The sequence below is a fragment of the Onthophagus taurus genome, chromosome 7, assembly GCF_036711975.1.
Source record: "Onthophagus taurus isolate NC chromosome 7, IU_Otau_3.0, whole genome shotgun sequence".
Classification (NCBI taxonomy): Eukaryota; Metazoa; Arthropoda; class Insecta; order Coleoptera; family Scarabaeidae; genus Onthophagus; species Onthophagus taurus.
The window spans coordinates 7061092-7076155 of record NC_091972.1 but is presented as its reverse complement, the minus strand read 5'-3'; the positions used below and the strand labels follow the sequence as shown (position 1 = coordinate 7076155).

General features: G+C 30.4%; 5 protein-coding genes across 9 annotated transcripts; 3 read left to right on the top strand and 2 right to left on the bottom strand.

Moving 5' to 3' along the window:
* Positions 1 to 67: 67 nt before the first annotated feature.
* On the bottom strand, positions 68 to 11907 carry LOC111422801 (NF-kappa-B essential modulator kenny). 4 transcript variants are annotated; one of them, XM_023056034.2, is made up of 9 exons: positions 11750 to 11907; positions 11644 to 11684; positions 4128 to 4627; positions 3785 to 4075; positions 3627 to 3731; positions 3117 to 3404; positions 2846 to 3049; positions 726 to 857; positions 503 to 592 (listed from the first exon to the last, which is right to left on the bottom strand). In XM_023056034.2, the coding sequence occupies exons 3-8, from the start codon at positions 4611 to 4613 to the stop codon at positions 762 to 764; spliced, it is 1470 nt and encodes a 489-aa protein (XP_022911802.2). In that variant the 5' UTR covers positions 4614 to 4627; positions 11644 to 11684; positions 11750 to 11907; the 3' UTR covers positions 503 to 592; positions 726 to 761. The 4 variants fall into 4 exon arrangements, with proteins under 4 accessions (XP_022911806.2, XP_022911802.2, XP_022911805.2 ...); XM_023056038.2 differs by lacking the exon at positions 726 to 857 and having other exon boundaries at positions 68 to 592; XM_023056037.2 differs by lacking the exons at positions 11644 to 11684; positions 11750 to 11907 and adding an exon at positions 4683 to 4902.
* Positions 5144 to 7772, top strand: LOC111422871 (prolyl endopeptidase-like). Its single transcript, XM_023056128.2, has 2 exons — positions 5144 to 5249; positions 5306 to 7772. Exon 2 carries the CDS (start codon positions 5462 to 5464, stop codon positions 7643 to 7645), a length of 2184 nt encoding a protein of 727 aa, XP_022911896.2. The 5' UTR covers positions 5144 to 5249; positions 5306 to 5461; the 3' UTR covers positions 7646 to 7772.
* On the top strand, positions 10083 to 11715 carry LOC111422803 (adenosine kinase-like). Of its 2 annotated transcripts, XM_023056042.2 has the most exons (4): positions 10086 to 10363; positions 10418 to 10679; positions 10725 to 10892; positions 10943 to 11715. In XM_023056042.2, exons 2-4 carry the CDS (start codon positions 10528 to 10530, stop codon positions 11655 to 11657), a joined length of 1035 nt encoding a protein of 344 aa, XP_022911810.1. In that variant the 5' UTR covers positions 10086 to 10363; positions 10418 to 10527; the 3' UTR covers positions 11658 to 11715. The 2 variants fall into 2 exon arrangements, with proteins under 2 accessions (XP_022911808.1, XP_022911810.1); XM_023056040.2 differs by having other exon boundaries at positions 10083 to 10679.
* On the top strand, positions 11850 to 13330 carry LOC111422804 (DET1- and DDB1-associated protein 1). The gene is made up of 4 exons (XM_023056043.2): positions 11850 to 12267; positions 12390 to 12528; positions 12587 to 12648; positions 12776 to 13330. Exons 1-4 carry the CDS (start codon positions 12265 to 12267, stop codon positions 12857 to 12859), a joined length of 288 nt encoding a protein of 95 aa, XP_022911811.1. The 5' UTR covers positions 11850 to 12264; the 3' UTR covers positions 12860 to 13330.
* LOC111422802 (DNA methyltransferase 1 associated protein 1) lies at positions 12690 to 14967 on the bottom strand. The gene is made up of 5 exons (XM_023056039.2): positions 14837 to 14967; positions 14030 to 14714; positions 13777 to 13974; positions 13359 to 13667; positions 12690 to 13260 (listed from the first exon to the last, which is right to left on the bottom strand). Exons 2-5 carry the CDS (start codon positions 14708 to 14710, stop codon positions 13147 to 13149), a joined length of 1302 nt encoding a protein of 433 aa, XP_022911807.2. The 5' UTR covers positions 14711 to 14714; positions 14837 to 14967; the 3' UTR covers positions 12690 to 13146.
* Positions 14968 to 15064: the final 97 nt, after the last annotated feature.

Here is a 15064-nt window from a genome sequence, read left to right as displayed (position 1 = left end):
CCATTGGTCCTAAAAATGACATTAAAATTTGAAATTATTTTTAGGTTATGTTGGTAAAAAATATATATAATCGATTATTATATTTATTTGCGAGTTTAAACCAACTTTATTTATAACATTTTATACTTTATTAACAACCTTTATTATAGATGACGTAATAAATAAGCTTTGTTAATGTATCACATCAAATGAAAAAAATAGATAAACTAAATATATACGTAAGTTATTATTTTTCATTAATCATAAAGTATTTTAACTGAAGTTAATAAAGGAATACAGATTTATAGTTACATATTATTAAGATCATATTATATTTTCAGCCTACATTAAAAACGACATTATTTGAAAACATCTATATCATTAAAAAAATATGTATCATTATTCATTACAAAACTATTTATACAGAGTCGAAAATAAAATTAATATAAACAGCAAAAATACAACACATATCTATTCACAACATTATATATTCTTTCGACTCATTTCGACTGGATTTCTATGGGTGTGCATAAAGTTTAAGACATTGTTCCACATGATTCGCTAAAGTTGGATAGTTTGTGAATCTGAAACTGCATTTTGGACACAAATACGTCTAAAACAAAAAATATTAAAATTAAATTTGTAGAAAAAGACTTCGTTTATCACACCAAGTTAAAAACATAATAAAGGTTTGATTAAATGCTGCTTTTAAAATGATGTTAAAATCAATCAAAAAACGTTCATACCATTTCTAATTCTATTTTTAATAATTTTTATCTGATTTATATTTCGCAATATGCTACGTGATCTTCTAATAAAAGGCCAGAACGGAATCTCTGGCCGCAAATTGGACATAAGTAACGCGATGATTGTTCTTGCTGTAAAAAAAATTAAAAATAATGCTCAGAAAATTTGTTCATCCAGATATAATTTAAAGTAAAATTGTTGAAGAAATTCTTGTTAAATAGTTGAAGAAATTTTTTTTCTTTTCACAGCACATATAGTAGGTTAGCGACTTCAAAATATATAAGCAATAGCTGAGAGTAATCAATACAATTTGTTTCATTTTAATTGTTGAGTGATTACTGCCCAAAATAAAGCTCAAATTACACTCTAAAATGAAGGAAAATCGCGATTTTTTTTAATACAGTGAAAGCTCTAATAAGCAGACAGTGGCAGTGAAATTACTTTTGTTCGCTTATGAGAAAAGACTACTCAAATTAAAGTACATACTTATTATGTATAATTATTCGCGAATAACGAATGATTTTAGTTTGCAAATTACATTCAATGCTTCGTTATAAAATGTGATTGCATTTACTTCATCCTTTTTTGCCTTAATTACAACATTTTCTGTCTCTAGCGAAAATTCCAAGTCCTTATCTTCTGTATCGAGGTTTTGGTCAATAGTTAAATATATAAGAGTTTTTATTGTCAACTAAAAGTTTACAATTTTTTCATTACAATATATGACAAACCAAATTCAACTACCCCAATCACCCCTCTTCCTGCCTACCCTCGTCCCAACCACCTCCCTCATCCATCCCCAACCCTCTCCCCCCTCTTCCAGAATCTGACTCCGGTTCCTTTTCTCTTCTCTTAACTCGCTACATCCTCTCAACATATGTTCTAGGGTTTCCCAATCCTCTCCGCAGAGCCGACACCATCGTCCGCCCAGGAATCACCTAACTCCCTTGCTTCATCAAGGATTTTCGAAGCCCCTCCGTCATTATGTCCCCATATCTTTCATTGTATGTTCCCTCTCTTATCTGCATTCGTCTCTCCTGTCTCTGGACGTCCTCCAATCTTCCCAGCAGTATTTTCGCATAAATCTGGTATGAGGAGTTGAGTAGGCTGATTCTCCTTCTTCTACTCCTTCCAACAAATTCATAAAGTGACTTCTCCATTCCGCAGGCTCCTCCTTTTCCTTCCTGAACTTCTTCAAATACCTCCACACATCCCCTTCCCGTCTTATCTCCTTAATTTTTGCTGCCTCCCTCAACCTCAACTCTCTTTTCTTAGTCCCACATACTTCTTTGTACCTTCTTATTGTCTCCTTGTAACTGTACACCAAAACCTCTTCTCTCCGCCACTGCCTCAATCTTCTCCTTGCCTCCCTACATTCTCCATCCCACCATTCATTCCTTTCCAGAATGCTCAGAAGAATGCTATTTTACATTATCTATCCCCACTCCTTTACTACATTTAACGTTAAAGTTAATAAGCATCTGTTTTTTTACCACCTTTGAAGCCATTTCAACGCAAAGTTACACGCAAACGAACAAAACTCGTAAAACGAGGAATCCCCGAAAACATGCCGGTAAATATCTATTACAAATTACTTTGATGTGTTCGTCTCATTACCTACGCGTCTGTTTATTAAAAATATTTGCCTGTTATGCAAAAAAAAATAATGTCCGCTTATGGGAAAGAAATTTATACATGAAAATATAAGTTTGGGGTTGGTTTCAAGATTTTTGTCCGCTTATAACACATGTCTGCTTATTAGAGCTGTCTGCAAGGAGAGCTTTTTTTTATCTTAAGAGATTATTTTTAGCTTTAATGCCAGAAATAAAACTTGAATTCTCATAATCCTATAATTTTTTTGAAATTTTAGGATTTTGAGAGACAACCAAAAAATAATGGAGCTGTCCCATGTGAGTTGTTCTTGCACCAATATGCTCAATTACATTCGTATCTATTGGCGACAATATCAATATTTTAAACATAAAAATAACTTATAATTTTCAAATTGTAGATTTCCCTTCATTTTAAGTTAGAAGAAATCAAACACACCTAAAAAGATTTGAGGAACAACATATTACACTACAATAAAGTGTCTAAAAATATAATTACTAATACTTACATAGTTATTAACCGGTGGAGGAGCTGAAGCAACATCTTCAGCTCGAACAGGAACGTAACCTCCACGTAATTGATCAACTTCTTCAATCAACTGAATATTACGATGTTGTAACATTTGCAATTCATCCACTACAGCGTTTTTCTCCGTTAAAATAGTTTCCTTAAGAGCACGTTCAGTTTCATAATCTTTTTGGAATAGATCACACTACAAGCAAAAAAATCGTCAACAATGGTAGAATAAAAAAATAATATAAACTAAGATTTTTTTTTACTTGGGTTCTTAAAGCGGTTATTAAATCATTGCACATTTGATCTTTTCGATCCTGTTTCTTTTGCAAATCAGTTTCGTTCGAGGCTCTTTCCGCAGATTCTTTAGCTTGTTGTTCTTTTAACTCGGTAATATGCATTTGAGAGGCCATTAATTGTTGTTTTGCATTTGCTAAAGCTTCTTGAAGCTCAACAACTCCCGATTGAGCAGTGCTTAAATAAGATTGATTTTCTTCAAGAGTCTGTTTGAGGTCGTTTTGTTTATTATTAGCATCTTGAAGACTTTGTGTTAACTAAAATTTAAATATGAGTCATTTTATAAATTGAAATAAACCTTAGAGATAATGTATTTTTAACTACAACGCATTTAAGATAAATCTAAAACCATATCTTAGATAACTTTCACTGATTTTTCAATTTATTTTATTAAATGAGTCATAATAAAAACATAATAATCTCTTTTTATAGCAATGACACATTCAATGTATGATTAAAAAATGTATTAAATTACTCACGTTTAAATTTGCGTTTTTAAGAGTTTCACATTCTAATTTTATGCTCTCTAATTCTTTGTTTAGTTCAGATTCAGTTATAACCCAAATGCTTTTGTCAGAGAAAACCTATTGAAAAACAAAATGAAATAAATTTATTTAAAGTTATATTCAAATTTTACTTTATCATGTGATGCTCTTAAACTGGAAATTTCTTCTTCATATTTAGCAATTTCTTTCTTATAATCGTTAATTTTTTCGCTTAAATTTTGTTTTTCGTTTATAATAATGTCTAAAGCTTTTTCCATTTCTTTAATTTTTTTCTGACCCGCTTCCCATTCAAATTGTAATATATTATCGTTTCGTTTTGTTAAAATCACATTTTCTTCAGTCTTTGCATCAACAACATGAACTTCTTTTACTTTATTCTTCTCTGTCAATTCATCTTTCAACTTTTCATTTTCATTTTTCAGCTATAAAACAAAATAATCAATATTTTTAAACATTATTATTAAATATATTTACATCTTGTATTATGATTTTCATTTCTGCAAACTTTCTTTTATGAGACTCTTGAACTTGTTGAACTTCCTCTTGCCATTTAGTTATTTTGTCCACTTGCACCTTCATCGTAACATTATTTTGCGCCAAAGTATCTTTTAACTGTGTATTCTCAGAAATTAAATTATCAACGTTTCTTTGAATTTCTTCACCACTTATTGAAGCAAATGAATTTGCATTCATTACCATAGATCGTTGTTGTAATGAAATCTCTTTAAAGCTTTCCCCAGAAGACAAAGACTGTTTTGAAACAAGTTCAGTAATAGAATTTAAGGTTTTTTCAATTCCAGATGTTGATATTGGTTCCACTTCCATTTGAAGAGTTCTTGGACCATAACTGTCTAAGACTACAAAAGAATCTTCATCATCTGAATCAGCTGGAGGGTAAGCCTCTTTATCAAGTTGGTGAATTCCGGATGAATTTGGAATAAGTTCTGATGTCGAAGCCATTTTATTTTCTAAATCTAAAATAGGAAAAGTTAATTATTATGAATTAATTGAACCAGTTAACTTAATAACTTAATAATTCGTCCTTATTTGACTTGTTTGAACTTTTTAAGGTTAGGTTCGTAATGACTTACATCCAATAAACGAAAATTAGTTTATATTAATAATTTCATATATGTAGCACGAATGACAAAAATATCCTAAGGGATATGGAGATTTTATAAAAACCAGTTTTAAATTGAGAAATATAAACGATCTTAGCAATAACACTTTGACAGTTAAGGTTCAAGTAGCGCCATCTTTACATTTACACAATATTTAAATTGATGTTGTATAAAAATGTAATTTTTGGTTTCTTAATGTCATTTTCAACATAAACAATAATTTAGCATTGATTTTTAATATCTATTACATTTCCATGTATTATCTATTTATATTTTTCACAAAACTAACTAGTATATCAGTCCTCTCATTTCTAACAACTAACAACAGATGTCGCCAGTTCAACTAAACTAAAACCAGAATTCATTAAAATTTTATTTAATTGTTGACGAATGTTGATGAAATTTAATAAATAATTAAAAATACGCAACAAATTTAAATGAATTTACCACGAAACCTGAAAAATAACTTGAACTTGTAAAATTTAATACGTCAAATTGACACTTGAAATTGCTAATTCATTATTTTTTTAGGTTATACTAAAAATATTTCAATATTAGAACAACTGGCATAAGATTGTGTTATTTCGAAAAAATAATAACTAATCCTAAACATACATAGATAAAATTATAAAAGAAGCCTAGAATCCACAATAGAGAATCGACTTAAAAAAGTGAGGTTATGTATTAATGCTTATTTCATTTCGACTCGTGACTTCAAAAATTCAACGTGTTGTCGTTCGAACGTTAAGAAAAATGTCCTTCGAATACCCAAAAGCACGATTAGATGATACAATCAAAGATGATTATCATGGAATTCAAGTTCCAGATCCTTTTCGTTGGCTTGAAAATCCTGATGCGGAAGAAACCAAAGAATTTGTTGACGCTCAAAATGCGGTTACTAGGCCTTACATCGATAGTTATCCCTTAAAGGATAAAATTAATAAGAAAATGACCGATTTGTGGAATTATCCCAAGATTTCACCACCATATAAACATGGAGATAGATACTTTCAATTCCGAAACACTGGTTTACAAAATCAGAATGTAATCTATGTACAAGAAAATTTAAATGGTGAAGCTAAAGTATTTTTGGATCCCAATCTATTATCAGAAGATGGTACTACAGCTTTATCTGGGGTTGCTTTTTCCGAAAATGGTGCATATTTTGCTTACGGTTTAAGTAAAAATGGTTCCGATTGGTTAGAAATAAAATGTAGAGATGTCAGTACAGGAAAAGATTATGATGAAGTATTAAAAAAAGTCAAATTTACTTCTATGACTTGGACACATGACCATCAAGGATTTTTTTATTCAGCTTATTTGGATAAAGAAGGAAAATCTGATGGCTCAGAAACAGATAGCAATGAAAAACAGAAACTTTATTATCATAAATGGGGAACTGAACAATCTGATGATGTTGTTGTTGTTCAATTTGAAGATCCTCAATTAAGAATAGGTGCTAAAGTTAGTAATTGCGGAAAATATTTGATTGTTACATCTATAAAAGGAACTAAAAATAATTTGTTGTATTTTGCTCGATTGAAAGGTATTGACAAAATTTCTGGATTATTGAAATTACATCCGGTTGTAACCGAATTTGAAGCAGATTATGAATATATTGCTAACACTGATGCTAAATTTGTTTTTCGTACTAACAAAGACGCACCAAATTATAGATTAATCATAATTAATTTCGATAATTTAAATGAACGATGGTTGGATTTAATTCCAGTTCATGAAAACGACGTTTTAGATTGGGCCAAGCCTGTTAATAATGATCAATTAGTTTTATGTTATCTTCGTGACGTCAAAAATGTGATGTCCCTTCATAAATTAGAAACCGGCGAGAAAATTTACGATTTTCCCCTTGAGCTAGGAACAGTGTCTTCTATATCGCAAAAACATAATTCGTCAGAAATGTTTTACGGATTTTGTTCATTTTTAACACCAAACATTATTTACAGAGTCGATTTAAGTCAACTTCCAATTTCACCACAAATCTTTTATGAAACAAAATTGGAAAATTTTGACCCAAATAAATACGAAACCAAACAAATTTTTTATAAAAGTAAGGATGGAACTGAAATTCCAATGTTTATTGTTAACAAAAAAGGAATGACTTTAAACGGATTAAATCCTTGTCTTTTATATGGATATGGAGGTTTCAATATCACATTAACACCATCGTTTTCGGTTACACGATTAACATTTATTGATTGTTTTGATGGTATATTTGCTTTGGCAAATATACGCGGGGGTGGGGAATACGGTGATAAGTGGCATAATGGGGGACGATTTGAAAACAAACAGAATTGTTTCGATGATTTTCAATACGCAGCCAAGTATTTAATTGGAAATAAATATACAAGTAAAGATAAATTAGTAATTCAAGGTGGATCAAACGGTGGATTATTAGTTGCAGCTTGTATTAATCAAGCACCAGAACTATTTGGTGCGGCAATTTGTCAAGTTGGTGTTTTAGATATGCTAAGATATCATAAATTTACCATCGGTTATGCGTGGAAAACTGATTATGGTTCTTCAGATGAACCCGATCAATTTCAATATCTATACAAATATTCCCCATTGCATAACATAAAAATTCCGGATGACGAAAATATTCAATATCCAGCTACTTTATTGTTAACAGCAGATCATGATGATCGCGTTGTTCCATTACATTCGTTGAAATTTATCGCGGAAATTCAACGGAAAGTTGGGATGTTGTCTCATCAGAAAAATCCCATTATGATTCGAATTGAAACCAGGGCTGGACATGGTGCGGGAAAACCAACATCAAAAATTATCGATGAAGTTACCGATATGTTTAGTTTTATTGCAAAATCACTCGAGTTAAAATGCCAAATTTAAGTTTAATAATGTTAACTGTTTGTTATTTTTCTTATCATAATTGTATGTATTAAAATTTTTAGTTTGTGAGCAAAAATGATTTCTTTTGTAAAGGAAAAATTAATAAACATAATTTGTCTTCAAACAATATACTTTGTAACATGTAAAAACGCACACCAATCCTATGAAAGTATCGTATTCGTTCGAATCTAAGGTGTACTACTTTTACTATATAATCGTTCGGTTTAGATTCGAAGGAATTTTGAATAAATATGATGTAAACACAAAATCACAAAAGTAATTAAATCAAACAAACAAAAATAATTCACACAATTATTTTTGTTGTTTATAATAACAAAAATAAGAATTTTATATATATATTTTATATATTATTAACTTACTGTTCGAATTATGTTGGCACGATCTAATTCGCTTGGGTGAATCCCCAGCAGTGTTGCCAAACGTACGATAATTATCGTATATATACAATTATTTCAATTCGTATACAATAATGCATTGATACTCATTATCGTACGATAATTTGGAACATATATAATTTGCAACACAACTTAATTTTTTATGAAATTTGCACAACTTTATAAATGGATTATTTTTTGCGAATTCTACAACTGTTTATACCTATATGTATTGGTTCCCGGCTCGAGCGCTCGTGATTCCCAACTTAATCTATACAGGGATTCCCCTAACCGTTACATGAACGGCTTGTTTGCGATCGTTGAAACGTAAAAAGTTATATGCAGTTCATCGTTTACGGGTTTACGGCAAATACCGTTTTGAAGAAAATGTCTGGCAGTGATAGTAATGCTACATCTTCTAAAATACCTAAAAATGAGATGAGAACATATTTGAAGAACATACCAAAGACCTAATCAGATATGAGACTCCATCTAAAGAATTAAGAGTCTGCTATATTTGCTAAGGTCTTCTTGAATTTTTATATGAATGGAGATATTAAAGATTAATCAATTCAATATGGATCAAATATTTTCGTCCCTGCCAGGCTGGTGAGTAATCAAAATCAAGAAACCATAACTTCTCCTGGAGCATCCAAAAAACTGGACACTATCGACCTATCGTCATTCGTTGATCAAGATCAAAGATCAGCTCCAGACACAGACCTAACCTTATATCTGGACTCGGGTACATTTATATGAATCTCATGCGGATTATGATCAAGTCTGAGTCCGAAGTAGAGAAGCACTCTTATGAATACTTAGGCGCGAGGATCAGATAATTCCTTAGAGGATTTCTCTACCAGGACCTAATTCCACCTCCCCTCAAAAATATCTTTCCCGGTTTTCGGAGACTGGCACTATTTTGATTTGTAGCTAATAGATACTTATAAATCACCTCAGGCTGACATTAAGATGACCAGAAGCATACTAAGATCAGTTTGCAAGTTGTTTTTTACATCAGTTGATTCAACAAAGCAAAAAAGCTATTGGGATGAACTCAGGTGAACTCATGGGATGCATGGCTTTTGAAGGCATGTCTGTAACCATCAATCATATGGATGTTTGTTACGACGTCGTACATCAAATTTAGAAGTAATTCAACTTAGAAAGAAAAAAGTATGAATTTAATCAAATTGTATTGTTAGTCGATAGACCTCGTAATTACACAGTTAATGAGAAGGATCAAAAAGAAATAAAACTGATAACAACTAGTTACGAAAAACAGCCAATTACGGTAATGTTATGTGTTACTCCTGATGGTTAAAAATTACCGCCATATATAATACTCGCTAGAAAAAAAATTTCCCATGTTATAGTTCTAACGCAAAAGATGGAAGATTGGTTGAATGTGATATAGAACAGACGTCGCGGATATCTAAGTAAACCATTAAATATGCTAATACCAGATGGATTTCGAGGTCATTTAATAGAAGATGTAAAAACTAAAGTTAAAAAAAACAACGGTGATTTGGTGATTATAGCTGGAGGTATGACAAGTGTGTTACAGCCATTTGAAGTTTCAATTAATAAGCCCTTCAAGGATTATTTAAGAAAAGTATAAGAATTATGGTTAATAAGTGCCGGCCATCCACTAACATCAACCGGAAAAATTAAAAAAGCTAGTGCATCAACAGTTGCGAAATGGGTTAAATCAGCGTGAAAAGAATCGCAGAAAACATAATCAAGCATTCATTTAAAAAATGTTGTATTATGAACGTCTTAGATCGTTCAGAGGATGATTTTTTATGGGAAGAAGATAGTACTGATTCAGAATCAGGCAGCAATAATAGTGTAAATGAAGTGGTAAATAACTCAGAAATATTGTATACTATAAATAAAGTTAAGTTTGTGTTTTAATCATTATTGTGTAATAATATAATATATTACTTATTTACCATCATTATTTTGAGAATAATTTTTTTTTCGATCTTAGATTCGAACAAATACGGTAATCTAACAATTTAATTCTTTGTAGGTTAAAGTTCGTCGCCTTCACATTCTATGTCAATTTTAAACGTACATACATAATCTATTATCAGGAACGTTACAACCACATTATAAGCAAATGATTAAACAACATTCGTAATTTATTTATCTTGTGGGTAAATGAACAAAAGGCAATGACAACCAAAATGTAGAAATAAAAAAATTAGAGCGCATGCGTATTAAAGTAACTTTTCAATGATAAACGTAATGCTCTACAAATATAATTAACTCACATTTATGATTAATGATTCTATTTTTATTCACAACATGTAATAATGTAATTACTCTAGATCTTACTTGAAATGATTGTTTTAACACACACCTTACACAGGAGATACACGATGGTTACACAACCTTTGTGAGTTAGATAGTGTCGTAGAACGTTCGTCGCCTTTATTTTTTTACATACTAACCCTTAGGGGAATACCCTTTCTTTAAAAAATGGCGATTGTGGCTGGTTTTGGTAATCCTTTATTGGACATTACGATAAAAATACACGACGATAAATTATTACAGAAATATAACCTCAAAATCGACGATCAATCACAAATTAAAGAAAATGAAATGAAAAATTTATTACAAGACATTAAAGAGTATTTAAGTTTTTTAATTTTTATTCAATTTTAATGTTTTTTTAGTTTTTCCAGTGCACATACTTTAGGGGGAAGTGTTTTAAACACATTAAGAGTTTTTCAATGGTTAAATTCTAACAATAATTCTTGTTCCTATATGATTGGAGCGATTGGAAATGATTATGAGGGAAAATGTTTAAAAAGCCTCGCTGAAGAAGATGGAGTGGAAACTTTGTAACTTAAAACAAAAGCAAATGAATCAATTTTATAACAAATTTTTTTAGATTCGCAATTTCTCAAGAAAAATCTACAGGTGTCTCAGTAGCTTTAGTACAAAACGAAACTAGATGTTTAGTGGCTTATGTAGGAGCTGCAGAAACATTTTCAATTAAAAATTTAGAACAAATTACTCAAAATTGGAAACTTATCGAAAATGCAAGTGTCTTTTATATAGAAGGATTCTTTTTAACTGATCGACATGAAGTTACTAAACATATTATGCAATGGACAAGGTCGGAAAAAAAGTTGTTAATGTATAATATGAGTGCTCCATATATTTCTCAAGAAAATTCAAGTATGGTTAAATATATCATTGAAAATTGCGATATTTTAATTGGAAATACCAACGAATTCAAGGCATACTTAGACATCCACGAACCTAATTCAACCCCTTTAGATTATGCCTTAAAATTAAACAAATCTTTCCTTCAACAAACAAATTTTAAATATCGCAAAATGATTTTAATAACAGATGGCCCTAATCCAATAACTTGTATATACGGTGATAATGAAAAAATTATTGTTTCAACTGAAAAACTATCCACAGAAAAAATTAAAGACACCACCGGTGCTGGAGATGCTTTCGCAGCTGGATTTATAAGCGGCTTATTTAAAGATTTTCCACCTGATAAATGCATAAAATATGGTTCATGGGCTGCGTTACAAATAATTCAACAAGTTGGATGTAAAATTCCCGATTACTCACCTGATTTTAATTAGAATCTTCCGTTATTGTTCTTATAACAGCTAAAATACAAATAAAAAATGTTTACATATATTTCTCTGTTCTTTCAACTATATATAACACCTACCACAATACTAACGAATACAACGTTTCAAACGGTTCTTATATATTAAAGTCGCGCAATGACTAAACGTCGTGTGAAATCAATCACAATTTCGTTCTAGAATTGATAAAAATAACGTGGAAATAATCAGCTGAGAAATAAAACCAATACTATTACAATGACATCTGATGGGACTTTTAAAAAGCAAATTTGTTTTTGTGTCAAGTTGTTAATTTCTTATATTCTAATTTCTAATTACTTAAATCAATATCAATTCAAAGTGCAATTTATATTGTAATATTAACATTTTATTCATAAATCAAAACTATATTTTATCATATCTGACAAATACTATATTTAAAATTTTAATACCAACCTCAAATCAAAAATTCCCTAAATTTACTTCAAAAAAACAAAAAAATCACTAAAATATTGTACCAAATTGTTTGACATTTATCATATGTGTAGAAATAACTCTATTTTTTCAGTGTTCCAAGCGAATTTAATCGGGATAAATTATCAGAAAAATACAACAAACGATGGTGAGTCGGTTAATATAAACATACGGTTTAAAATTCTTTTCTAAACCGTTAAAAACCCATATTGAATATATAACCTTAATCGTGAAACGACTTTTTCTTTAAATATTTCATTCATTTTCAAGTCCGTTGCGGAATTTTTAAAAGGTCTGCCGTCGTATAACGAAAGCAACTTCACAAAGTTCCACGTGGACACTAACAATAGGTCTCTAGCGAAAAGGCCGTCTGTTTATGTGCCCACAAAAGATTTTCCTTCAGAACAAGGTAAGTTGCAAAATCTCTTAGATATTTATGTGGATTAAGAGTTTATTGGTTCTTTTAGTGATAGTTACGGAAAAAACAGGAATTTTATTAAGGTACCTTCATCAACATTGGGAGAAAAAGGTAATAAATTGATTTTGTAATGTTATATTAAACTCAACATATCCACTTTGTATCCATCACTTTCCTTTATTAATCAATCAAAGAGATTCAATTTTTGTTTGATATTTGTTGTTTTTTTTTTATTTAGAATACTCAAAAGAAACGTGAGCACAATGATGATGTCTCACAATCAAGGAAGCGACCCAGAACAGACTACATTATGGTCCCTTAAACACAAATAATTAGTTTATAAGTTTCTATGCTACTGAAATTTCCATTTTTCTTCATTTTCTTTGCTTTATTGTTAAGAAAAAGGGTTTCTGTTAAAAAATTATCTCATTTTTTTCATGAAATCATATTCTTTAATTATTAGTATTGCTACATTACTCAATTGTACATAAAACCATAAACACATCCATGTATGAAGAAAAAAAATGATGTATCTCCATGTTTAAATATAAGTTAAGTCTAGGTTTTAACAAGAATTGTAATATTTTTAATTGTTAAGTTGAAGAGCATTTAAGTTATCGACGGTGTGCCTGGCGATCCGACCACGTCTATAATTTCCGGTCCCAGCTGTTTGTTACCTTCCTGTTCATTATTTGAGAGCAGCTGAGGAGGGATCGTCAAAGTCTGAACAAAGAAAACAAGATACAAAATATATAAGGAAAAGAACTCTACAAATAAAGATGAATCAAATAAATCAATCTTTTTTTAATAAAAATTTGTACCTTTCCAGGATTTACAGCTTCATATTGGTGACGCAAACTTTGCAATTCATATTCGCATGTTCCCAAAGCAGCTTTTAATTCCATTAATAAAACCATATCACTACGTAACTCGTTGAAATGTTGACAAACATCTTCTGTTGGTGTCGGATTTAACTCTAAATTCATATCTTGGAGCATTTGTTCGATTCCTTTAGATTTTTTTTGTCCTACATTAGCGGGTAATTTCATTCGTTGAGAACGAAGCGATACACCACTGTTTTTATAATCGGGGAATTTTATACCTGCCGTTTCTACAGCCTGTAAAATATGCTGGATGAAATTTAAAAATAGAATTTAATTAATTAATGCCCTTTTGAATTCTATTACTAAATAATTTGTATAAATTAAGTATAAAAATGTTAAGATGGAATAATATTACCGTTGTATCAATTTTCGATGGTCTTGAAGGATTAGCTATTTTCTTTTTAGGTAATTTTTTATCTGTTTTTCTTGGAGTTTCATTTTGATTATCGGCTTGACTAATTAATTTTTGTAAATCTTGAGTTTTACGTTCACGTTCCTTTTTACGAGCTTCAATCTTTTTGAATTCACCAAGAAGGAATTGTTCTTCATCAATCTGCAATACCATACAAAAGTGTATAATTTAGCATTAATTTTGAATCAAAAATAACCTGTTCTGGCGTTCTTTCATATAATTTTTTCAGCTGCTCCTTCCTCCTTCTTTCATGATCTGCATCATAAGTATAAACCTTCTTTTCCCCATTTAACTTTCCCAAAATCCCACTAATTTTATAATACCTATCCTTGATATCTTCAATAGATCTTTTATTGTATTTCTCGCTATCATATCGATCAGCCATTATTAAGAATCTTACATCAAATCGTTTTGCTAAATCCATCAAATGATCAGTTTCCTCTCTACTCCAACATTCACTTTTTAAATATTGATTATATTCGTTATCGGTGTAAGTTGGAATGTCAGCTTTTTTATTAAATTTTGCAAAGGGGTATTCTTTTGGTTCATCCGATGGACGTCTCCAATGATAAAAAACGGCATTATCATCTCTTGCAGGATTCGAAAATGGCATCCATTCCCATTTTCTTGGTCGTCTCATTCCTAATTTTATTTTGGTTTGTTTATAACCATTACTTGTGTCGGATGGGAATAAAGGCGGGGCATCTTTGTTGTCATTATAAAGAAGGGCGAAAACTTCCCTATGCATTCCTTCGGGTCGTTTTGACATTTTTGTAGTGGTTGTTGGACGTTGTTTGCGTTGGCCTATTATGGTTTCTCTCGAAATTTCTGGAGCTAAAGGTTGATCTAATTCTAAGATATCACGTACATCCGCCATGGTTCTAAAACAATTAATTCTTTTTTATATGTATTTACAAAAAGCAAAGAATTTTTGGATATTTTGAGGTTATGTTATCCAAAAAAAAGATATATTTAATATAAATATGATTAATTCATTACTTACGCTAATTTAGGGCTTATTAACACTCGGAAATATAAAGATTCAACACGAACTTGTGTAATTAATATGGAAATTATAATAATATTTGTATTGACAACTGTCAGATGTCAAGCTGTTTTTTATTGGCAACCTAAATATTATTTTAGATGTTGGTACTATTAATGAAATTAAAGAATATGTGTACTTTTATTATGTTTTACTGATTATTTTTGTTATTAAGTTTTGATACAT

Coding starts and splice junctions, on each gene's coding strand:
- LOC111422804 (XM_023056043.2), top strand. Junction 12,529..12,586: donor AGATTTTCCTTCAGAACAAG/GTAAGTTGCAAA, acceptor TGGTTCTTTTAG/TGATAGTTACGGAAAAAACA. Junction 12,649..12,775: donor ATCAACATTGGGAGAAAAAG/GTAATAAATTGA, acceptor TTTTTTATTTAG/AATACTCAAAAGAAACGTGA.
- LOC111422801 (XM_023056038.2), bottom strand. CDS start 4,613: ATGGCTTCGACATCAGAACTTATTCCAAATTCATCCGGAATTCACCAA. Junction 3,732..3,784: donor TAAGAGCATCACATGATAAA/GTAAAATTTGAA, acceptor GTTTTTCAATAG/GTTTTCTCTGACAAAAGCAT. Junction 593..2,845: donor CTCCACCGGTTAATAACTAT/GTAAGTATTAGT, acceptor TTTTTGTTTTAG/ACGTATTTGTGTCCAAAATG.
- LOC111422871 (XM_023056128.2), top strand. CDS start 5,462: ATGCTTATTTCATTTCGACTCGTGACTTCAAAAATTCAACGTGTTGTC.
- LOC111422803 (XM_023056040.2), top strand. CDS start 10,528: ATGGCGATTGTGGCTGGTTTTGGTAATCCTTTATTGGACATTACGATA. Junction 10,680..10,724: donor TTATTACAAGACATTAAAGA/GTATTTAAGTTT, acceptor ATGTTTTTTTAG/TTTTTCCAGTGCACATACTT. Junction 10,893..10,942: donor GAAGATGGAGTGGAAACTTT/GTAACTTAAAAC, acceptor AAATTTTTTTAG/ATTCGCAATTTCTCAAGAAA.
- LOC111422802 (XM_023056039.2), bottom strand. CDS start 14,710: ATGGCGGATGTACGTGATATCTTAGAATTAGATCAACCTTTAGCTCCA. Junction 13,975..14,029: donor ATGAAAGAACGCCAGAACAG/GTTATTTTTGAT, acceptor ATGGTATTGCAG/ATTGATGAAGAACAATTCCT. Junction 13,668..13,776: donor CATCGAAAATTGATACAACG/GTAATATTATTC, acceptor AATTTCATCCAG/CATATTTTACAGGCTGTAGA.